We start from the raw sequence: 24,274 nt of genomic DNA on the forward strand, positions 1-24,274 counted from the left end.
ACAAGGTCAAGTAAAACGAAATATTTATTTCAATTGCACTCAGCCCTCATTTCATTCCCACCTTGTAGGAACTGAACATTTTCAATTTCATTAATTTAAAAAGTATCCCGGGCAGCCCCGGGTAGCTCAGCGGTTTAGCGCCACCTTGGGGCCAGGCCAGGGCGTGATCCTGGAGACCGGAGATCAAGTCCCACATCCGCTCTTCGCAGGGAGCCTGCTTCTCCCTCTGCCTGTGTCTCTGCCTCTCTCTCTCTCTCTGTGTCTCTCATGAATAAATAAATAATATTTTTTAAAAATATCCTTACGTAAACTTACACTTAAAAAGTTTCTCTGTCGGGACGCCTGGGTGGCTCAGCGGTTGAGCGCCTGCCTTCCGCCGGGGTGTGATCCTGGAGTCTGGGGATCAAGTCCCACATCGGGCTCCTTGCATGGAGGCTGCATCTCCCTCTGCCTGTGTCTCTGCCTCTCTCTCTGTGTGTGTCTCTCACGAATAAATACATATTTTTTTAAAATAAAATATTTTTAAAAACTAAAAATAAAATAAAAAGTTTCTCAGTCGACTTCCTTGTGCGAGAAAGGCCGCGGTTTCTCTCAAAATCCTTTCAGGTGGTGTCCCGGCGCATCCGTCACGCTTGCAAGCTCCGGAGAGGGTTTTCCGCGGCCCCCGGGTTGCGCCTAGCGCGCGCCCGCCGGCGACGTCGCGCGCACTGCAGGGTGAGAAAGTTAGCGGATCCCAAGGCCCCGCCGAGGGCCCGCCCCGCTGCGGCCGGGGGCGTGGCCGCTCGTGACCTGCCGGCTTGCGAGTCGGCTCCCACGCCGCCGTCCCTGCGTTCCCGCCACTTACTTAAGTTTCATTTTCCGCGGCGACTGCGGACTCCTCCTCCCGTAGCCTTTTCCCAAAACGAGTTTCCTTTCTGTACCACGAGCAGAGCGCGCCGGCCATGGACCCCCGGCGCAGAAAGGCCACGCGGAGCGCCTCGACGGTGGGTGCCGCCGCCGCCCCCGAGGTTTTGGCGCACGCAGTGAAGGGGCCCCGGGCGGAGCTCAGCGAACCTTCCGCCGCCCCTCGGGCCGCCCGGCCCCCAACACAGAAGTGCGGCCCCGCGGGGGCAGCCGGATCCCGGCGGAAGAAGAGCGCCCTCGGTTCCCCGGAGGGACGGCAGGTGCGCGCGCCCCCGGCCGCTGACGAGGTGGAGGGGCAGCGGGTTTCGGCGGCGAAGCAGGAGCCCCCCGCGGCCCCGCGGCCGCCCCTTGCCAGGACTAGATCTCGCCGCGAGGGGGGCGAGCGCAGCTCTCGGGAGCCGAGAGCGGTGTCGGAGCTCGCGGGGGGCCTCGGCCTCGGCCCGCTGCTTCCAGCCTCGAGCTTCAGGCAGGAGAGGCCGGCGCCCGGCGCCTGGAAGCCCCGAGCGGTGCTGGAAAAGTTGAGGCTGAGGCGCCAGGAAATCTCAGAGGCGGCGGAGGTTGTGAACAGGGTCGTGGACTACCTGTCGCGGAGGCTGCAGAGCTACGAGTCGGAATTCAGAGGCGTCTCGCTGCTGCGCACCGGGAGCTACTACGAGCACGTGAAGGTGAGCCGCCCAGGGCCCTCTCCCCGCGGCTCGCGCCGTCGGCCCCTCGCTTCCCTCGCCGAGGAACTCGGACTCCTGTTCTTTCGTGGCCTGTGACGTAGTACCCCCTGAAAAGAGAAACAGTCGTTCGTTTTCTCCATTTGTGCATCCAAAGAACACACAGCTAACCAGTAGCGGTTGCCAACGAATATCGAGACCCTACTATTGGGGGAATTCAAATGTGTGGATTCATTCGTGCAAGCCGATTTGTACTGAGTTTCTGTTAACGGTGCTATACTTGGTGTTCCCTAGTCAAATTCTGACTTGGATAATTAGTGCGAAAAGATTCGACAAAATTACTTTATCCAGAAACATTTTTAAAAAAAGATTTTATTTACTTATTTATTTTTTTATGAAAGACACACAGAGAGAAAGGCAGAGACAGGCAGAAGGAGAAGTAGGCTCCAGACAGGAAGCCTGACGTGGGACTCGAAACTGAGACTGCGGATCACGCCTTGAGCCAGGGTAGGTGCCCAACCGCTGAGCCACCCAGTCGTCCCAGAAACATTTTTCCTATGGGAAAAACTCTAGAGGGAGAACATCTTCAATCGCTCCCCCCAGCCCCTGCAGGCTTCCTCTCTCCCCAGTTTCTTAGACAAATGTCATGAGAATCTCACAGTGAGTGATTTAAAAAAAAAAAAAATTAAGAAAAAAATCTACAGATCCTAAAAAGCGTACTTCCTAAATACGCACACAAAGTGATTGTTTTAGGGTATGTCTTCCACAGCTCCGTTTGTTTGGGTGCGGCTGAGTTAGTAAAGTCTTTATTCTAGGGATCCCTGGGTGGCTCAGTGGTGTGGCGCCTGCTTTCAGCCCGGGGCCTGATCCTGGAGTCCTGGGATCGAGTCCCACATCGGGCTCCCCGCATGGAGCCTGCGTCGCCCTCTGCCTCTTTGTGTGTGTGTCTCTCATGAATAAATAAAATCTAAAAAAAAAAAAAGAAGTCTTTATTCCAGTGTGAATTGAAGATTTAGGAGCAACTTCCTGACTAGAGTTTCTTTCCTGACCAGTGGCAGTTTCTTGTGTTTGTTTTTTTAAGATTTTATTTATTCCTTTCAGAGAGAGGGAAAGCAAGCACACAATCAGGGGTAGCGGGGAGAAGGAGAAGCGGACAACCTGCGAGCAGGTCTCCAGGCTAGGGCCCTGAGATTACTACCTGAGATGAGGGGAGGGGCTTGACCATCTGAGCCATCCACTCCCCCCACCCCCCCACCAGTGGCAGATTTCGTTAGTTGTGTTTTCACCTAGTCTGTCAGTTTTTCTGTGCTGGGCTGTGCACCTCCAGTAGATCTGTGTAAAATCTTGGGTGTAGCATGAACAGAAACAGAGGCTGATAGCATTTAGGTAATCGTAATTTACTTTAGAGTTACATATTGGCTTTATTGAATTAACTGCTCTCCTTCAGAAATAAATGACTGTTAAACTCTAGATTTAGGGTTTTAGGATTATAAACTCTAAAGATAGCAGGCCAAATATTATGCATCTTTGTATCTCTAAGCCTTAACACATAGCAAGCCTTTGAATGAATGAATGAATTCAAGAAGAAAGGAAGAGTGACTTCTCTCAAGCCCTCTGCCTTTTTAGGGTAGTAGATTCAGATTTCATTCCCATGATAAGCATTTAACTGGTAGCTTTCAGTGCAAATTAAACCTTTAAACCTTTCATATATTTTTTTGTCTTGGCTCACTGCCTAGATTGTAAACTCCATTGTCAGCAGAATGTTTTACATAAATAGTAGCCTCAACAGCAGCCCATTTCATTGGTATAAACTCAGTAATTTTTGTTTATTGCCAAAGAGACCGTGTATCAGTGTTTGAATCTTAAACTCCTTTAGCACTGAAAACTGACTATACAGTTCCACCTGAAGTTTTTAAAAAGCCAAATGAGCAAAACTTTCATTAAATTGTCTTTTTTTAAAGGATTTTATTTTTTTTATTATTCATGAGAGAGGCAGAGACACAGGTAGCCCGATGTGGGACTTGATCCCAGGACCCCCAGATCACAACCTGAGCTAAAGGCAGATGCTTAACCACTAAGCCACCCAGGTGTCCCTAGATCATCTGTCTTAAGTATGATTCTTATTACATAAATACCAATCAGTTCAATTATATGGAAGAAACAATAAGATGTTTAAAGAAGTTTCCAATTAGAACCAGTCTCCTTTTTTTAAGTTCGCTCTACATCCAATGTGGGGCTTGAACTCAGGACCCTGAGATCAAGAGTGACATGCTCTACCAACTGATCCAGGCCAGGTGCCCTGGAAACCGTCTCCTTTTCAATTTTATTTATTTTTTGAAGATTTTATTTATTTGTTCGTGAGAGAGACAGACAGGCGGAGGGAGAAGCAGGCTCCATGCAGGAAGCCTGATGTGGGACTCGATCCTGGTTCTCCAGGATCAGGCCCTGGACTGAAGGCGGCGCTAAACCGCTGAGCTACTGGGGCTGCCCTTATTTTTTATTTTTAAAAAGGTTTTACTTATATAAGTAATCTATATACCCAAAGTGGGGTTTGATTTACAACCCTGAGATCAAGAGTTGTGTGCTCTTTTGACTGAGACGGTCAGGTGCCCTCTTTTTAAAAATCATACGCTGATGGATGAAATTGAATGAAATTTGTTTTATCTAAAACAGGTATTGATTTTTAAAACTGATACATGTTCATTGTAGAGTTGATTCACTGTCTAGTTCCAGCAGTTAATCCTCTAGAAAGCTCCCACAGCTCCCCCCACCCTTTTCTCAGCCTTTCCCATATTCACCCCTCTTCCATGTTTGATAGCCCTGGAAAATTAGGGAAAGCATATAGATGAGCAATATTATTCCTGTTTATTTTATTCACTGTTGTCATTTTGGTATATTTTCTTCTATTATGCATACACATGGACTTCAAAATTAGATTCCAAAGTCTTTGTAAATGATAAAAAGGATAGACACAAAATACACCTCTCAGTTAATTTATTTACTTGGTTCCGTATTGACACATTTTTTATTCATATATTTTTTACCTTCACCTATTGTCAGGCTCTAGGTGAAAATTTGGAAGCTTTCTTATAGAAAATCTCTGTATAATTGCCATTCCATAATGTTCTCTTTGTCTCTTTGCAATTCACCAATTATATAGCTTGGGCTGATTGAAAGGTTATATAGGGAACCCTGGGTGACGCAGCGGTTTAGCGCCTGCCTTTGGCCCAGGGCGGGATCCTGGAGACCCGGGATCAAATCCCACGTCGGGTTCCCGGTGCTTGGAGCCTGCTTCTCCCTCTGCCTGTGTCTCTGCCTCTCTCTCTCTCTCTCTGTGTGACTATCATAAATAAATAAAAAATTTAAAAAAAAGGTTATATAGACATCAAGTAATTGTAGTGGTTTTAGCCAGTAGTACATTAACCAATAAAGAAAAATAAACTACAGCCACAGGCAACAACTTGAATGAATCTTACAAATGTAATGTTAAACAAAAACAAAGGAAATAAAGGAATACATAGAGCCAATGTAACAAGGCAGGAAAAAGAAACAAAATGCTTAAGATCAGAAAGGGATTAATAAAACTTACTTATGCAATTGACTTGATTTTTGTATAAACTATTGGAAATATGGTTGACCTTTGAACAACACAAAGACTGGGGCACCAGCCCTTCCCCACCCATACAGTAGAAAATCTGCATATAACTTTTGACTCCGCAAAACCTTAACTACTAAGAGCCTACTGTTGACTGGCTTTTTGATGAACAGTAAGTAGCACATACTTTGTCTCTTATATGTATTATATACTGCATTTTACAATAAAGTAAGAAGAGAAAAGAAAATATTATTAAGAAATTATAAGGAAGATACATTTATAATACTTTACTGTTTAAAAAAAAACAACCATAGATAAGTGGACCCGCCCAATTCAAATCTGTGTTCAACTGTTATCAGTGAATTTAGGAGGATTGCTGGATACAAAGTCAGTAAACAAAAATCAGAGTACTTTGGGATCCCTGGGTGGCTCAGCGGTTGAGTGCCTGCCTTCAGGCCCTGGACGTGATCCTGGAGTCCTGGGATCGAGTTCCGCATCAGCTCCCTGCATGGAGCCTGCTTCTCCCTCTGTGTCTTTGCCTCTCTCTCTCTCTCTCTCTCTCTCTCTTTGTCTCTCATGAAGAAAGAAAAGAAAAGAATAGAACAGAAAAGAAAGAAACAGAAAAGAAAATAAAAAAAAGAAAAGAAAGAGGAAAGGAAGAAAGAAAGGCCACAAACTGGGAGAAGTTAATCTCCATAAGTATATTTGACAGAGGACTAGTACAAATCAATAAGAAAAAGACAAACCAATTTGAAACTGGGCAAAAGACTTGAATAGATGCTTTAGTATATAATCCAAATAACAAACATGTGTTCAACATCATTCATCACCAGGAAAATGTAAATTAAAATCATGATCAGATTCTGCCACACATCTGTCCAGTCGAATGGCTAAAATTTTAAAATTCCATCTTGGAGAAGATGTGAATCAACTGAAACTTGATGAAGAGAGGATAGGTTGGTATAACCTCTTTAGCAAATTGACACTTTCTTCTAAAGTTAAAGATATGCTTATCCGGTGGTCCAGCAGTTCTACTCATTTCTACTCAAATGCTCATGTCCACCAAAAGGCATATAGAAGAGTACTCAAAAAAAAAAAAAAAAAAGAGGAGTACTCAGTACAGCTTTATAATAGTTAAAAACTGGAAGTGACCCAAATACTCAACAACAGAGTAAGTAAATGTATTCTGATCTATTCTATTAATCCAGTAGAATACTGCATTAGATGAAAAAAAAACCAATATGCGTAACAATGTGGATGAGTCTCACAAACATTATATTAAAGTCAGATGTAATAGAGTATATTTTATATGATTTAGTTCGTATGGTGTTTCCAAACAGGTGAGCCTAATCTATGATGTTAGAAGTCAGAATAGGAGCAACTCTTGGTGAAAAGTGGGAGGGAGTGGGAATGAGAGAACCTTCTGTGTCCTAGGGATGAGAATAGGGCAGTACCCACTAAGCTCACAGTTCCTATGGGGATTGAGCCATTTTTCTGGAATAAATCCTCCTTGGATTGTTGCAGCCTTTGGTTAATATACAGATCTGAAAAAGTTGGATTGACTATTCCTGCCCATGTGCTTGTTGGTTTTATGGGAGAGTGGATTTTCAGAGGTTCTTACTTCATTCCCGCTGATGTCACTCCCAAGTGTTTGACTCTCATAGTATGCCATAGTCAGCTCAGGCTGCCATAACAAAAACACTATAACTGGGTGGCATAAACAATACAAATCTATTTTCTGAGTTCTGGAGGCTGGAAGTCCAAGATCAGAGTGCCAGCATGGTTAGGTGTGGGTGAGGACTCTTCCTGGCTTGTAGACAGCTATCTTCTCCCTGTATCCTCACTTTATTCCTCAGTGTGTGGGCGAAGAGAAAGGGATCTCCCTTCTCATTCTCTTCCTCTCCCTCAATCTTCCATCCCACCAATCCTATCAGATTAGCACCCTACCCTCAGATCTCATTTAACTTTTTAAAAGCCCTGTCTCCAAGTACAGGGCTTTTTTTTTTTTTTAGACATAGAAAGCACAGGAACAAGGAACAAATTTTGAGGTTAGGACTTCCATATACGGATTTTAGGAGGACACAATTCAATATACAGCACAGTACATCTCAATTTGGACTAGCTACATTTTCTACCGTTGGTAGACATATATGGCTACTACATACCCTGTTGAACAGTACAGTTCAGTAGCTGTACTTGAAGCATGCTCCTGACTAATGAAAGATTTTTGGTATTTTTAATATAGGAAAAGTAATCTTTTATTATAATTGCTGATTCATTTGTAAGGATGAAAATGATTCTTCGGAGCTCCTAAAATGCTGTGGCTCAAAGACACTAATGTAGTGCATGACTTGGGACTCGTACTTACTTGGGTGACCAGCAACTATAACAAGATAGCCTTTGCTCAACTAGCCAGCATGTGACTACACACATTTTTTTAGACTGCTGTGGCAGGAGGGTGGCTTCAGTGTGTATCTTGTGACATAAAATATAGCACCTTAAAGATTTTTAATTTTATTAAGCTTTAATTTTAAATTAAGAAAAAAAACTGATACAGGTTTTAAAAGCTTGCATGATACCATTTTAAATTGTTCTAAATTATAAAAATAATGCTTACTTTTGGTTAAAAAAAAAAGAGTGTGGAACCTATAAACCAAAACAAACAAGAATACTCTCCTAGTTCCATTCATCCCACTCCCAGAGGCTATAAATATTAGGAATCTTGCTTTTCAAAGTAGGATTTTGGGGATCCCTGGGTGGCGCAGCAGTTTAGCGCCTGCCTTTGGCCCAGGGCGCGATCCTGGAGATCCAGGATCGAATCCCACGTCAGGCTCCCGGTGCATGGAGCCTGCTTCTCTCTCTCTCTCTCTCTCTCTCTCTCTGTGTGACTATCATAAATAAATAAAAAATTAAAAAAAAAAAAACCAAAGTAGGATTTTAAGTGGAAATTTTTTTTAAAGATTTATTTATTTATTTATTCAGAGAGAGAGAGAGGCAGAGACACAGGCAGAGGAAGAAGCAGGCTCCATGCAGGAAGCCCGACGTGGGTTTCCATCCCAGGTCTCCAGGATCACACCCCAGGTTGCAGGCGGCACTAAACCGCTGCGCCACCAGGGCTGCCCTTAAGTGGAAATTTTAAGAAAAAAATGCACTTGCTTGGAAAATATTCACAAGCAAACATTCATCCTATTTTTACTATTTCTTAGATTTCTGCTCCTAATGAATTTGATATTATGTTCAAACTGGAGGTCCCCAGAATTCAGCTAGAAGAATATTGCAAGACTGGGGCTTATTACTTTGTGAAGTTCAAAAGAAATCCTAAAGGAAATCCTCTGAGTCAGTTTTTAGAAGATGAAAAATTATCAGCTTCTAAGATGCTGTCCAAGTTTAGGAAGATCATTAAGGAAGAAATTAAAAACATTCAAGGTAAGATTTTTGACTTTTGATTCTTAAAGTTTTAATCATACCTATTAATTGCTAATGTACACTCCTCTTATGGTTTGTAGTGGAGCATTTCAAACTCATGTTGTTCAAGGGTCACCTGTATTTAAAGTGTACAACATGCTGTTTTGATATACATAGTGAAGTGATCACCACAGTCAAGCAAATTAACATACCTTCTTACGTAGTTGCCTTTTTTGTGTGTGTGGTGAGAGTACCTAAAATCTACTCTCTTAGCTCATTTCCAGTATTTAGTGTAGTAATGTTAATGACAGTCATCATACCATACATTGGATCTCTATACTTACTCATTCTACAGAACTGTAACTCTGTACCCTTTGACTCTCTCCCCATTTCCCTTACCTCCCCATCCCCTGAGAACCCACCATCCTACCCTCTGCTTCTTTGTAGTCTGCTTTTTTAGATTCCACATAAAAGTGATGTCATGCAGTATTTGCCTATGTCTAGCTTGTTTCACTTAGTATAATGTCCATGTTGTCACAAATGACAGGATTTTCTTTTTTGTTAAGAGTGAATGACACACCATTGTGTGTATGTACCACAATTTCTGTAACCATTCATCTATCCATTGATACTTTGGCTGTTGTGAATGCTATAGTGAAATAGTGAACGTGGATTGCTCCCTGTTTTCCTGCCTACTGCCTCTGTGGTGGCATAGGCACACGCCCTGTGTTGGACTATTGCTGTGGGCTTCTCAATTGCCTGTCTCCTCCCTGCCACTCATCTGGTCTTTCCTACAGGCTTCCCTCCATACTGCCATCCATAAATTTAAGTGAAAATTTAATCACAATACTCCTGAAGCCCAGAGTCTTCAGGGGCTCCTCATCATTTATGCCAGACAGAATTTTGACAATGCTTCCCCATGGTAGGTATTGATAAATACTGGTTAAATAGAAATAGAAAAACACTTTCTACATTAGAACTCATTTTCACCTTACACTTAGGACTTTATAGATCTCCAATTACAGACATTATTTTTGCTATATTTTCAAAGAAAATTGGATTGATAAATGCTGTATTCTCTTTTATATGTTTAAACAGCTACAGACATCATTATGGAGAAGAAGAAGAGGGGGAGCCCTGCTATAACACTTCTTATTAGAAAACCTAAAGAAATATCGGTGGATATAATCCTGGCTTTGGAGTCAAAAAGCAGCTGGCCTGCTAGCACCCAGGAAGGATTGCCCATCAGTCATTGGCTTGGAACAAAAGTTAAAACCAATCTAAGACGACAGCCATTTTACCTGGTACCCAAGCATGCAAAGGAAGGAAATTATTTTCAAGGTATTTTTTTTTTCAAGGTATTTTGAATGTGAAGGTTAACTTACATAAGAGTTGTCTTTTTTTTTTTTTAGGTATGCTCTATGCCCATATGAGGCTTGAACTCACTACCCCAACATCAAGAGTCACATGCTCTAACCACTGAGCCAGCCAGGCACCCCAAGGGTGTTATGTACTAGGGCAATAATAAGTGCTATTGGCACTTGAAGAGCTATCAGGCAGAATAGACTATAAGATGGGAATTTGGTGAGGAATGGAATTAAAAAGTTGTAGTAGTAGTATCAAATACTCAGCTTTAGAATGTCTTCTAACCCACATTTTTTAAATGTTATTTTTTGGTTGTTTTCAAGAGAGCAAAGCAGTACTGGCCTTGGAGTCAGACTGCCTGGGATCTGAATCCTGAAGATTCTTCTTTTAAGAGATGTGCGATTTTAGGCTAGTTAACCAAGCCTCTCTAAACCTGTTTGCTCACCTCTCTACTGTTTTAATGAAAGTTTCTGGGGCAGGGAGGTTGCAGGGGAGAAGGAGGCACCTCAATGGCTCAGTCAGTTGAGTGGCTGACTTGGTTTGCCTCAGGGCTCAGGACATGATCTCGGGTCCTAGGATTGGACTCTGCGCTCAGTGGGGAGTCTTCTTGAGGATTCTCTCTCTCTCTCTTTCCTCCCTTTGTCCCTCTCCCCTGCACTTGCCACATGCACATGCGGTCTCTCCCTCCATCCCTCTCTCAAATGAATAAATTTTAAAAAGAAAATAGAAAAAAAGGTTTCCGGGAAAATAAAAATGAGACAGTGTATGTAAAATCCCTAGTTCGATACAAGGCAGTTACTATTAATGTTATCATTAGAGCCTAGAGTCTCATTCCTAGCCATACTCTTTTTTTTTTAATTTTTTTATTTATTTATGGTAGTCACAGAGAGAGAGAGAGAGGCAGAGACATAGGCAGAGGGAGAAGCAGGCTCCATGCACCGGGAGCCCGACATGGGATTCCATCCTGGGTCTCCAGGATCGCGCCCTGGGCCAAAGGCAGGCGCTAAACCGCTGCGCCACCCAGGGATCCCCATACTCTTTTTCTTTCCTTCTTCTTCCCCTTCCACTGCTCCCCACACAGCTAACAGACCTTTGCAGCCTCAGCTGCAGTTGGTCTTCTTAGTTGTGTACTTCGGCCTGATGGTAAGGACAGGTTTTCAGATGGTGCTCTTGGATAGCATTCAAGTTCTGAGTTAATCTACAGATAAAACAGTTAAAATCAGCTTAGCTGATTTTTTTTTTCTCTTATAAGTTAAGGACTTTTGGTACTTAGACAGTTGGATTCCAGAGATATTGGAAGAGACCACGAAATGTATGAACCGAGTTACAAATTAGTATTGCTGAGCAAATCCTGGAATTAGTCAATCATGCTTAGTTTGATGGCTTGTGTTTTGTAGACACATCATAACTTTTAAAACATTTTTTTAAATTTTTATTTATTTATGATAGTCACAGAGAGAGAGAGAGGCAGAGACACAGGCAGAGGGAGAAGCAGGCTCCATGCACCGAGAGCCCAATGTGGGATTTGATCCCGGGTCTCCAGGATCGCGCCCTGGGCCAAAGGCAGGTGCTAACCCGCTGCGCCACCCAGGGATCCCCACATCATAACTTTTATATTGCACATATAGCGGAGTTCTTTTCTGCAAGAAAAGCAGTTTGTAAGAGGGAATTACATGTATCATTATTCATAATTTTAGAAAAGGAGCATAGCTTTCTGCAAAGAGGGGTTGCCACCCCTGAATAATTTCTGGAATGGCTGCCCCAAAGAAACTCTCTCTGTTTGTGATGCAGAAATCTTAACAGGACCTATACCACCCTCTGGCTGGTCTAGTACTGACTACCTTGCACAAGACTGGGAGGCACGTCAGATTAGAGATGCAGGAGTCCTTCAGAGGCCCTGTGGCTATACAAAGGCCAGTGTGATTGGGTCTTGAATTAAGATGAAAGTGAAGGCTGCTGATGGGTGCTCAGCTGACCTTTCTCCTCTGTTACCCTTGGCTGTTCTCCTATCATTCCAGGTTATATCTGTATTCAGGCAAGGGAACCCCCGCCCTGAATCTCTGTATCCAAATGACTGAAGAGAGGGGCATATCAGCAATAAAAACACCTGCACTGGATTGTGGGCATGTATAACACCTATTTTAGTCTATTTCCAAACATTTTACTATGAATTTTCTGGTCTCACAAGCTATATTTTTAAAAATAGAATTCATTTGATTTTTTTTGTTAAAGGCTAAGGTTTATTCATAAGAGACGAGAGAGAGAGGAGAGAGAGAGAGAGAGAGGCAGAGAGACACAGGCAGAGGGAGAAGCAGGCTCCATGCAGTGAGCCCGACGTGGGACAGGGTCTCCAGGATCATGCTCTGGGCCAACGGCAGGGCTAAACCACTGAGCCACCAGGACTGCCCTCATTTGATCTTTAATTAAAAATTTAAAAAAGGGATCCCTGGGTGGCGCAGCGGTTTAGCGCCTGTCTTTGGCCCGGGGCGTGATCCTGGAGACCCAGGATCGAATCCCACGTCAGGCTCCCGGTGCATGGAGCCTGCTTCTCCCTCTGCCTGTGTCTCTGCCTCTCTCTCTCTCTCTCTCTCTCTCTCTGTGTGTGTGTGTGTGACTATCATAAATAAAAATTAAAAAAAATATATGTAAAAAAAATTTTTTAAAAATCAAAGTATCAAGCTTAAATCCACATTTCTACAGGTGGTTAAGCTACCCAACTCAAAATAGTTAGATTTGTTTCATTATGGTTTTAAATTTTAGATGTTGGATTTTCTTTTTTTGTTGTTAATGTTTTATTTATTTGAGAGAGAGTGAGGAAAGAGCACAAGCAGAGGGAGCTGCAGAGGGAGAGGGAGAAGCAGGTCCCCACTGAGCAGGAAGCAGAACCCTGCACTTGATCCCAGAACCCAGGATCATGACCTGAGCTAAAGGCAGACACTTAACCAACTGAGCCACCCAGATGCCCCAGATCTTGCATTTTAAATTTTGATTTAATTCTGTCTTGTACATCTATAAGGCATTCACATGGTTCCAACGTCAAAGCTACAGAAAAAGGAATTCTTAGAGAAGCACAGCTTCCAATCACGTTCACTCTTCATTCTTCTCTCCTTCCCTGATCAGAAACTCTCCTAAATGTTTTTGGTTTACCTTTCTTATCAGTAAATGCATATATGCATATATTCATATGCTATCTCCTTTTTTTTTTAAGATTTTATTTATTTATTTATTTATTTATTTATTTATTTATTTATTTATTTATTCATGATAGTCACACAGAGTGAGACAGAGAGGCAGAGACACAGGCAGAGGGAGAAGCAGGCTCCATGCAGGGAGCCCGACGTGGGACTCGATCCTGGGTCTCCAGGATCTCGCCCCGGCCAAAGGCAGGCACCAAACCGCTGCGCCACCCAGGGATCCCGCTATCTCCTTTTAATATAAAAAGTACACCTTCCTTTTTTGAGCTTAGTAAGATATCTTGAATAAGGAACTATGATTCTATATAGAGGTAGCATCCATTCCTTTTTTCAGTCTGTCTTTACAGCCAGTCAAGGAGTAAACCCATGTGTAATTTTGCTAGAAATTACCCAAATTGCCTCCATAAGGATCACACAATTTTCAATCCCAGAGCAATATATAAGAGTACTTATTTCACCCTCAGCCTCATCAACAGTACTTGTTAAACTTTGGAATTTTTGCCAATAATCCAAAGAGTGAGAAATGATCATGTAGTTTTTTTAAAATAAACTTTTAACTTTGAAATAGTTTTAGATTTGCAGAAAAATTGAAAAGATACTACAGAGTTCCCATATACTTCATACCTATTTCCTTTTTTTTTTGGTAAAGATTTTATTTATTTGAGAGACAGGGAGCACAGGAGCAGGGAGGAGGGGCAGAAGGAGACTGAGAAGAAGGCTCTCCCAGCAGGGACGCAATGTGGGGCTCAATTCCAGGACCCTGGAATCATAACCTGAGTCAAAGGCAGATGCTTAACCAACTAAGCCACCCAGATGTTCCCTCTTTCCTTGTTATTAACATCTTACATTAATATGCTACATTGTCACAATTAATATCGATAATAGTATTGTTAACTAAAGTCCATATTTTTTAAAAATTTTATTTATTCATGAGAGACAGAGTGAGAGAGAGAGAGAGAGGCAGAGACATAGGCAGAGGGAGAAGCAGGCTCCAGGCAGAGAGCCTGATGCGGGACTCGATCCCAGGTCTTCAGGATCACACCCTGGGCCGAAGGCAAGCGCCAAACCGCTGAGCCACCCAGGGATCCCCTAAAGTCCATACTTGATTCAGATTTCCTTAGTTTTTACTGAATGTCCCTTTTCCCAATCCAGGATCCCATCCAGGATGCTACATTGCATTTAGTCATCATATCTCCTTAGGGTCTTCTTTACTGTAACAGTTTCTCAGTGTTTCCTTATTTTTGATGTCCTTAATAGTTTTGAGTAGTACCAATCAGGTCTTTTGTATAGAATGTCTGTCATGTGATATGTACCTGATGTCCTTCTTGTAATTAAATTGGAGTGCTGAGTTTGGAGGTTTCTGTACAGGTATATATAGCTCTATATTCTATATGAGATTTAATGCCATTCTCATCATATCCTATCAAGGGTACCTGCTATGAGAATGACTTAGCACTGGTATCATTGACGTTGATCACCTGACTGAGGTAACATTTGTCAGGTCTCTCCACTTGTAGTTTTTCTCCCCTTTTTCATACTGTTCTATTTGGAAGGAAGTCACTGTGACAGTTCACACTTAAGGATTGGAGAGTTTTGCTCCACCTTTTTAGAGCAGAACATCTACATAAGTTATTTGGAATTCTTCTGCCTGGAAGATTTGTCTCTTCTTTCTCCTTTGTTTATTTACTTAATCAGTCATATCAGTAAGGACTTGTGGATATTTTTTACAATGAGCTGCAATCCAGTACCACTTTATTTTCCTGCTTAAATTGTTCCAGCCTTTAAAAAAAAAAAAAGATTTTATTTATTTACTTGAGAGAGAGAAAAAAAAGAGGGAGAGGGAAAAGCAGACTCCCTGCTGACCAGGGAGCCTGACATGGTGCTAGATCCCAGGACTCGGGATCATGACCTGAGCTGAAGACAGATGGTTAATTGACTGAGCCACACAGATGCTCCTAAATTGTTCCAGCTTTTGCTTTTGGGAGCTCTTTCAGTTGGCTCCTGTATCCCTTGACATACCCCGCCCCCCATAGTTGGGGGTGGGGGGTGTTTTTTGTTTTCAGCACTATCTTATTTTCTGGCACTACAAGATGCTCCAGACTCATCTTGTATATTTCCAGCTACAGTCTTAGAATCAGCCATTTCTCCAAGAAGCCCTGGATCCTTTGATTGGGAAATGTACTAGAAACCAAGATCTGGGTACTATGTGTGCTTGGTACTGGGGTGTCATCACTCTCAGCTAATAGAGCAAGGAAATATGCATACATATAGTAATCCCAGGGTACACATATCTATAAATATTTCTATGTGTAATCACGTGTATTTATATTAAGTTATACATGAGTACATACTGATGTCTTTAATTATGACCCATTACCATATGGATCATTCTAAACTTCTCTTTGCTATCATTCACCTCTCATTCCAACAGTGGAAAATCTGGCTCCCAGCATTTGACACCTATTTACATCGGTTCCAGTATACGTGTGTAGTTGTTTCAGAACTGTAAACCCATTGTCCCATGGGAAGCAAAATCAACTGGAGTACAGTGTTTATGTACAGTTTCTTTTGTTTTCAGACTTAGAGGCCACATTTCCAAAGTAACTTAACACCTTTTGCTTCCCTCTTCAGGAAGGTTGTTTCGTACATTTGTAATACGTTAGAGTCCCTTTTACCAGTCTGCATTATTTCCTGGGCTTACTTGACCTCTCAAATGACTATTTAAAGTTTTCACCCCTTAAGGTTCATGGTGCTATAGAGTTCTTCTGGTTTTGATAGATGCATTATATCATGTATCTACCCTTCCCCAATATCTACACTGCTTTAAAAAAAAACCCTTGTACTTCATTTTTCCAACCCTCCCCATCCCAAACCTCTGGCAATCACTAATCTTTTTACCATATCTCTACTTGTCCTTTTCTAGAATGACATAAATGGATTTCATAAATGAGTTTATACAGTAGCCATGAGCACACCTAGCTCAGTGCCATCATTTCCATATATTCATTGTCTATATATTGTGTAGCTATTACTAAATTCTTTATTCTGTCACATTAAAACCTTTGTCTATCCTTGTGCTTTATCATATTGTCATACATAATGTAGCTTTATAAGTATTGATACCTAATAGGGCAATTCAAGAGTGTTTAAAATATTCTTGAGTCTTTGTATTATAAAAAGTTTGGCATCTCTTGTCAAGTCCCACAAAAACATTTTTTTTGAATTTTGATTGAGAGTATATTGCATCTATAGATAAATTTGGGGAGACTTGATATATTTACAATAATGAGTCTTCCAATCCATGTAGAGGTGCATATCTCATTTAGATTTCCTCTAAAACTTCTCAGTGAAGCTTTAGAGTTTTCCATAGAAGTTTTGTATATATTTTGGAGGCACCTGGGTGACTCAGTCAGTTGAAGAACTGCTTTTAAGAATTGCTATAGGGATGCCTGGGTGGCTCAGTGGTTGAGTGTCTGCCTTCAGCTCAGAGTGTGATCCTGGAGTCCCAGGATCGAGTCCCACATCAGACTCCCTGTGAGGAGCCTGCTTCTCCCTCTGCCTATGTCTCTGCCTCTCTGTGTGTGTCTCTCATGAATAAATAAGTCTTTTTATTTTTATAACTAAAATCTTTTTATTTACTTGTATAAATCTTTTTATTTATTCATGAGAGACACACACAGAGAGGCAGAGACATAGACAGAGGGAGAAACTCCCTGTGGAGAGACTGATGTGGGATTTGATCCCAGGACCCCAGGATCACTACCTGAGCCAAAGGCAGGTGCTCTACAACTGAGCCCCTCAGGTGCCCCCAAATCACTTGTTTTAATATGTAATTACATTATTTATCTATTTATTTCTTTTGGTCTGTCTCTCTCTAGAAATCTTCCAGAGTCATATTTAAATAAAGGGAATCAACTTCAGTATTTATTGTGTTGTTTTATCTGAATATTTTTGGTAAAGTGCTTTTCTATTTTTCTTTTGGAAATTAAGAAGAAACATGGCGGTTGTCCTTTTCTCACATTGAAAAGGACCTTTTAAAAAGTCATGGGCAGTCTAAAACATGCTGTGAAAGTGATGGAGTAAAATGTTGCAGGTAACTTCCTTACTTTGTTATTCTTTTCTCCTTTCTTTGTTAAATGGTGGATTATCTATGGAACATTTAATTATTTTTTTAAGATTTTATTTATTAGAGAAAGAGCATGCACACACAAGTGAGAGGAAGTACAGGGAGAGGTAGAGGCAGACTCCCCACTGAGCAGGGCACTGGATACTGGGTTCCATCCCAGGACCCTGGATCATGACCTGAGGCAGATGCTTAATTGACGAGCCACCCAGGTGCCCCTGGAATGTTCTTTATTGACTTCATAGCTCTTACCTGAAGATGATCATTGCTGAGTTGAGTCCTGGGGGCAGTGTGTGGCTGGACTGACCCTGGAGTATTATCTAGAGGGTGAGCATGAAATCAGGGAAACCAGATCCGAGGGCCCAAGGAAGTAGTGTTGTTAGAAGGCAAGGCCAGAGAGCATATCCCTGAACCTAGATCAGATAGTTGTAAAATGTATGACAAAGCAAGAGAATAGGAACACTCACCGTGGCTAGCCACAACAATTGGATGTGTCTTGGTATTCTGGTTGCTTCAAGGTAATGACTACTAATGTCACAGAGTGGGAGGAGTCCAAAAGATCACTCTTATTGGATACTGGTGCCTTCTAGGTGGTTTGTTTGTGTTGAAGGCCAGGGACTGACTAGCTAAACTTGAAACAACACTAAGAGATGGGTAATTATTTTCCTTGTTAGCATACACACCATAAAGAATGGAGATTAAAAAGAAATCATTCATTTGAATTTCTAAAAGTTGTCCAGTAAGATGTTCACAGAAATTAAAAGTTCAAAACAATAATTCCCAATATGTAGGCATGGAGGTTCTTCAAGGCTACATATGTAGGCTTTGAAACAAGCATTAAGAAAAATGTATTTCTGGGATTCCTGGGTGGCGCAGCGGTTTGGCGCCTGCCTTTGGCCCAGGGCGCGATCCTGGAGACCCGGGATCGAATCCCACGTCGGGCTCCCGGTGCATGGGGCCTGCTTCTCCCTCTGCCTGTGTCTCTGCCTCTCTCTCTCTCTCTGTGACTATCATAAATAAACAAATAAATAAATAAAAAAGAAAAATATATTTCTGATAAGGCTAAGTAGTTTTATAAACGTTACATTTTGTCAACTATGAAATAACTGGGTGAATAATTAAATATTTGCAAAACCATTTTGTAAAAAGTAAAATGAGATTTCCTTAGGTGCTAAATGACTGAATGAATAATATGGATACCTGCCAGTTTCAAATAGTTGAATTCATCCTGATAGAATAAAATATTTAAGCTACAAATAGGGAAGAGGGAAGAATAAAATGTTCCTGAAACTTAAAGGCATATATTTGAAAACATAATCAAGTGTTAGGATGACCCTCTAATTATATTTGTGTGTCTTTATTGTGTTTTATATTTTTATATATAATATCTGTATTGTTAATTGTACCTTTATATGTTTTTCCTGTAAAGATGCCTAAAGCTTTTTGTGGAATGAAGCAGGTATTAAATAAATAAAAATAAGTGGTTTTCTTTTTTATTCAACAGGAAAGATTGCTTAAAACTAATGAAGTATCTTTTAGAACAATTGAAAACAAAGTTTGGAAACCGAAAGGAACTGGATAAATTCTGCTCTTACCATGTAAAAACTGCTTTCTTTCATGTCTGTACCCAGGACCCACAAGATAGTCAATGGCAAGCCAAAGACCTAGAGCTCTGCTTTGATAACTGCGTGACATACTTTCTTCACTGCCTCAAGAAAGAACAACTCAATCATTATTTTATTCCCGAATTCAATCTATTTTCTCGGGACCAAATTGACAAAATAAGTAAAGAATTTCTATTACAGCAAATTGAATATGAAAGAAACAATGGATTTCCAGTTTTTCATGAATTTTGAAGTTATATTTTAAAAAGAATCAAGAATTAGAGTAACTTTATTATAATTGGAATGTTTGAAATTTGTCACATAGTGATCAATTACAATGAATGTAAATAATGATTTAGCTCTCAGTTGTCTTAATAAACTCTAATCAGTATAAAAGGATTGATCACCTTAGGAAAGAGATTAGTCAAGGAAGAAGGAGTATTTAAAATCTAAAAGCTTTACCAGTTTGGAATGAAAAGAAGGACAAGGGGTGCCTGGCTGGCTCAGTTGGTAGAGTATGTGACTCTTGATCTCAGGGTTGTAAGTTTGAGCCCCATGTTGGGTAGAGAGATTACTTACAAATAAGATTAAAGAAAAAGACAAAATACATATCACCTGAATTAAATTCATCAAGCACTTATTGAACACCATTTCTCACCTAGCACAAAGTGTGGAAGGTTACAAGAGGCAATTTTAGAAATGATCTTTGCCTCCAAGAAACTGGTAGGCTTTGTTCAATGTTCAAATATATTTGGAACTAATATCCTGTCCTATATGTTAGAATAGGCAAGAAGGAAATGATAAATTCTACATCATCTCCACATATCTCAGGAAATCTATAATGTCATAGTAAAATATGGAATAATGCATGTGGCCAAATATGAACATATAACTTATTTTCTTTTATTATTTCTATTTTTAGTAACACTTTCATATGTATTCCTGAAAAGACAATACATGCATATGGTACAACACTTAAAGAAACAGGGATGGCATCACCCTGTCTCCTCTGCGCTCACCCAGCATTCAGCTTAGGGGCAGCTGCTGTTCGTTAACTTTTTCCTATTCATATTTTGTACAATTTCTTACTGGCTATTTTATTGTTTTCTCGTCTTTAGAAATTCTTCATATATTTTGGATATTTATGCCTTGTCTGCATAATGAATAAATTCTGTTTTGTGGAGTATCTTTACCATTTTTGGTGTCTTTTAGTAAACAAGGTTTTAAATTTTAATGTGGTTGGGCCCCTGGGTGGCTCAGTGGTTGAGCGTCTGCCTTTGGCTCAGGTCGTGATCGGGGGTTCTGGGATCCAGTCCTTCATCCAGCTCACCACAGGGGGGCTGCTTCTCTCTCTGCTCTCTCTCTCTGTGTCTCTCATGAATATATAAATAAAATCTGGGCAGCCCGGATGGCTCAGCGGTTTGGCACCGCCTTCGGCCTGGGGCCTGATCCTGGAGACCCCGGGATTGAGTTCCGCATCGGGCTCCCTGCATGGAGCCTGCTTCTCCCTCTGCTTGGGTCTCTGCCCCTTTCTCTCTGTGTCTCGCATGAATAAGTAAATAAAATCTTTAAAATAAATAAATAAGGGCAGCCCCCGTGGCTCAGCGGTTCAGCGCCACCTACAGCTCAGGGTGTGATTGTGGAGACCCCGGACCGAGTCCCACGTCGGGCTCCCTGCATGGAGCCTGCTTCTCCCTCTGCCTGTGTCTCTGCCTCTCTCTCTCTCTCTCTCTCTCTCTCTCTCTCTCTCTCCTCTCTGTGTATTCTCATGAATGAATAAATAAAATCTTAAAAAAATAAAATCTTTAAAAAAATTTTAGCGTGGTTAAATTTATCAGTCTTCTCCTTTGTGGTTTTTGCATTTTATATATCTTGTTTAACAACTTAAACATACTAAGAGAAAAGTTAGACATTTGGAGAAGAGTTTTGGGGGCCGTGAATGCTAAATAATAGAAAACTAGACAAAAACCAAACAACTCCAAACTTCTTTTAATTCCAGGAGGAAAACAAATGTGTGCAAGAAAAGTCTGATTTAAGAATATTGCTTAGCTGCATTTATATATGAAGTCAAAGTAATATAACCATTGACTAAGAGTTATTATTAAATTGGGGTGCCTGGGATCCCTGGGTGGCGCAGCGGTTTAGCGCCTGCCTTTGGCCCAGGGCGCGATCCTGGAGACCCGGGATCGAATCCCACGTCGGGCTCCTGGTGCATGGAGCCTGCTTCTCCCTCTGCCTGTGTCTCTGCCTCTCTCTCTCTCTCTGTGACTACCATAAATAAATAAAATTAAAAAAAATAAAATAAAATAAAAAAAATAAATTGGGGTTCCTGGGTGGCTCAATGGTTGAGTGTCTGCCTTTGGCTCAGGTTGTGATCCTGGGGTCCTGGATGGAGTCCCGCATTGGGTTTCCTGCAGAGAGCCTGCTTCTCCCTCTGCCTATGTCTCTGCCTCTCTCTGTGTCTCTCATGAATAAGTTAATAAAATCTCTAAAAAATTATGATTAAGTATTTTGGGGAGGGTAAGGAAACAGGCTAGGTGCTTATATGGTGACAGTTGGGTAGAGGGATTGGATTTTCTACGGTTTCCTATTGCTGCATAACAAGTTACCACAAACTTAGTGGCTTAAAACAACACACATTTATTTTCTTAGTGTGTATGGGTCAAGGTCCTGGGCATGGCTCTGCCCAGGGTCTCACAAGGCTACCATCAAGGTGGCAGCTGGTGCTGCAGTCTCATCTGAGGCTTGACCGAGAAGGATCCCCATCTTTGTTGGCAGTATTTAGCTCCATATATTTGTAAGGCTGAGGACTTCAATTTCTTTCTGTCAGCCAGAGGTTGTCCTTAGCTGCTAGGAACTGCCTTGGGTTCCTTGCCCTGGAAGCCCACCCAACATGACAGGTTACCTTAGAGCTCAAGGGAGGGAGAGACTAGCAAGAGGCTGTGCCACAGTCTTATTTAACATAATTGCATACACATAATCATGTGTATTGCATCTCCTTTACCATATTTAATTGGTTGGAAGCGAGTCAGAGGTCCCATGCACATTCCAGGGGAGGGGAATCACTCAGGAGTGTTATGCCAGTTTAGCCAACTATACAGTTAAAGGAAAAATGGTTCTCATAAGACCAGCCTCACTTCTGACACCACTTGTAGCTTCAGGAGATTCCCAAAAGCACTCTTAGGTTTGATAATTCACTGGAAAGACTCAGAACTCACTGAAACAGTTACACTGTTACAGGTTAAAATTAGCCAAGGGAAAAGCACACAGAGCAGAGTCCAGGAGGATACCAAACAGAGCTTCTGTTCTCCCTTCCCTGTGGAGTCATGGGTGCATTATTCTCTTGGCATCAGTGTTTAACAACACACCTGGAATACTGCCAACCCGGGAAGTTCATCTGAGCCTCAGTGTCCAGAATTTTTATTGGAGCTCAGTGGTTGACTCCTCCATGTCTAACCTCAGAGTCTAATAACTCTGGCGTCATGATCCAAAGCTCCACCATAAATCACTTTGTTAGACTTTCTGGCATGTTCCAAGGGCGTAGTAGATTACCTGCCAGAAACCAATGGCAAAGGCAAGACTTCTCTTTCCCCCTCTCCCTGCTCATGTGTGTGTGCTCACTCGCGCTCTCGCTCTCTCTCTCTCTTTCTCTCAAATAAATAAATCTTCAGGGACACCTAGGTTGCTCAGTGGTTGGGCATCTGCCTTTGATTCAGGTCCTGATCTGGGGGTCTTGGGATCAAGTCCTGCATCTGGCTCCCTATGGGGAGCCTGCTTCTCTCTCTGCCTATGTCTCTGCCTCTCTTTCTGTGTCTCTCATGAATGAACAAATAAAATCTTTAAAAATCAATCTTTTAAAAAGGAAATGGCTAAAAGAAAAAGTCTTGGTGATGAAAAATAAAGGGGAGAAGGACTGAGGACTATTTTTCAAAAATAAGCCATGTAAGGTTTACATTGGCCTTCTGGGTTGGTGTGAGCCCCAGTAGTGGCAGAGATAGAGACCAAGGCTAATCCTTGAATGTGGGCCAGAGTGGCTGCCCAGTGCTCCAGGCCCAGGGCCCCATTCCTACTCAGTCTCTGTGGAGATCTCAGCAGAAATCAGGCTCTGATCAAGCCCCCTCTCTGAAATCTTGCCAAGGCACCCCATGTGGCTCCAAAGCCAAAGCCCATCATTTTAAGATGTGTCTGGCTGGCTCAGTCAGAAGAGCATGTGACTCTTGGTCTTATGGTCATGAGTTCGAATCCCATGTTGGGTGTAAAAATTACTTGAATAAAAGAGACTTAAAAAAAAGCCCACCGTTTTGAAGATTGTGCCCTGTACTGTAGAGATCCTGTCTGTCCACACACATCAAAGAAGCATAAGGATTGTTTTTCTCTTGGAGAAAGAAAACAACTGACTTAGCAAGGAGCCTGCTGGGGAGAACCTCTTCAAGATATGTAGTAGCATCCATGTCACCCCCACCACCACTCTTGTGCTGTACCCACTAAGTGTTGAGTCCAACTCTAGGGAAGAAGACCTGGACACCAGAAACTTAGAAATGTCTGAAAAAGTCAGGTGATGCTCCAGCCCAGCTGGAGACCCTTGGCTCTGCCTCCACCTTCACCCCAGTCTGTCTTGCTTTGGTTTTGAGGGGCTGCTGAGGTCAGAAGACTTGGCCAGACTCTCACCTGTGGTATGTTCAAAGTTAACTGAAGTCCTCAGGTCCCTTTGAAGCCCTGGCCCCAGGTACAAATCCCAAGAATCCCCCCACTAGCTGTGACAGAGAAACCAAAGAAGGTGCTGGAGATCCTGAAATCAGAGCTGGATGAATGGACTGTGGCCATGAATGCTGAATTTGAAGCTGCTGAGCAGCCTGATGTTGTGGTTAAATGAGATGGCATGGGGTGTACCTGGCTCTACTCTCCCCTACCCTGTACATAGCCCCTCCTCCCTGTGGAGAAGACACTCGGCATCCCCTCCCCTGGCCTTGTTACCTGTACAAGTGCCGTTGCTACAGGCCTGTCCTCCTCTGAGGGCTTGTGTAGCGGTAAGAGCGATCTCAGGAAATGCGGCTCGCTGGGCTTGGCCACACACCGCCCTCCAGCGGCTAGTCTGCCCCCACAGCCTCTCCCAGAGGAGCCTCGCCGCTTTCCAGTTGGGCCTAGGGAGTAGCAGTTACTGGCACAGGCAGGGGAGGTGAAAGCGCTGGGATTGCAGGTGAGACAGGACTTAACGCAGCTGCTCTGCAGGTGCCACAGCTGGTCTCACGCAGTCCCCCCTGCATTGTCTTCTGTTGGTCCCAGTCATGATGAGCCCACCTGTATGTTAAGAGACTTGGGCTCCCTCTTAGATTCTCTAGATGGTCCATGAGAGAATTCATGGACTGGGAAGAGTTCGATCTGTGAGGAAGAAGCCAGACACTCTCAGTCTTACATTTTGAAGG

At 42.3% G+C, this 24,274-nt stretch overlaps 1 protein-coding gene and 1 pseudogene across 6 annotated transcripts; both read left to right on the plus strand.

Annotated features, from left to right (window-relative positions):
• Positions 1–790: 790 nt before the first annotated feature.
• On the plus strand, positions 791–20,043 carry CGAS (cyclic GMP-AMP synthase). 6 transcript variants are annotated; one of them, XM_077903380.1, is made up of 6 exons: positions 792–1,568; positions 8,367–8,586; positions 9,664–9,906; positions 17,115–17,217; positions 18,752–18,845; positions 19,774–20,043. In XM_077903380.1, the coding sequence occupies exons 1-6, from the start codon at positions 942–944 to the stop codon at positions 19,774–19,776; spliced, it is 1,290 nt and encodes a 429-aa protein (XP_077759506.1). In that variant the 5' UTR covers positions 792–941; the 3' UTR covers positions 19,777–20,043. The 6 variants fall into 6 exon arrangements, 5 of the variants coding, with proteins under 5 accessions (XP_077759507.1, XP_077759508.1, XP_077759506.1 ...); XR_013383208.1 differs by lacking the exon at positions 17,115–17,217 and having other exon boundaries at positions 791–1,568; XM_077903379.1 differs by having other exon boundaries at positions 796–1,568; positions 18,752–20,043.
• A 1,701-nt stretch (positions 20,044–21,744) lies between these two features.
• Positions 21,745–23,724, plus strand: LOC144316702 (sororin-like; annotated as a pseudogene).
• Positions 23,725–24,274: the final 550 nt, after the last annotated feature.

This window comes from Canis aureus, chromosome 7, assembly GCF_053574225.1.
Source record: "Canis aureus isolate CA01 chromosome 7, VMU_Caureus_v.1.0, whole genome shotgun sequence".
Lineage (NCBI taxonomy): Eukaryota > Metazoa > Chordata > Mammalia > Carnivora > Canidae > Canis > Canis aureus.

Excerpts from the sequence above, each read along its gene's own strand:
- CGAS (XM_077903379.1), top strand. The coding sequence starts at position 942 with ATGGACCCCCGGCGCAGAAAGGCCACGCGGAGCGCCTCGACGGTGGGT. Across the intron at positions 1,569-8,366 it reads GCTACTACGAGCACGTGAAG|ATTTCTGCTCCTAATGAATT; the intron begins GTGAGCCGCCCA and ends ACTATTTCTTAG. Across the intron at positions 17,218-18,751 it reads GATGGAGTAAAATGTTGCAG|GAAAGATTGCTTAAAACTAA; the intron begins GTAACTTCCTTA and ends TTTATTCAACAG.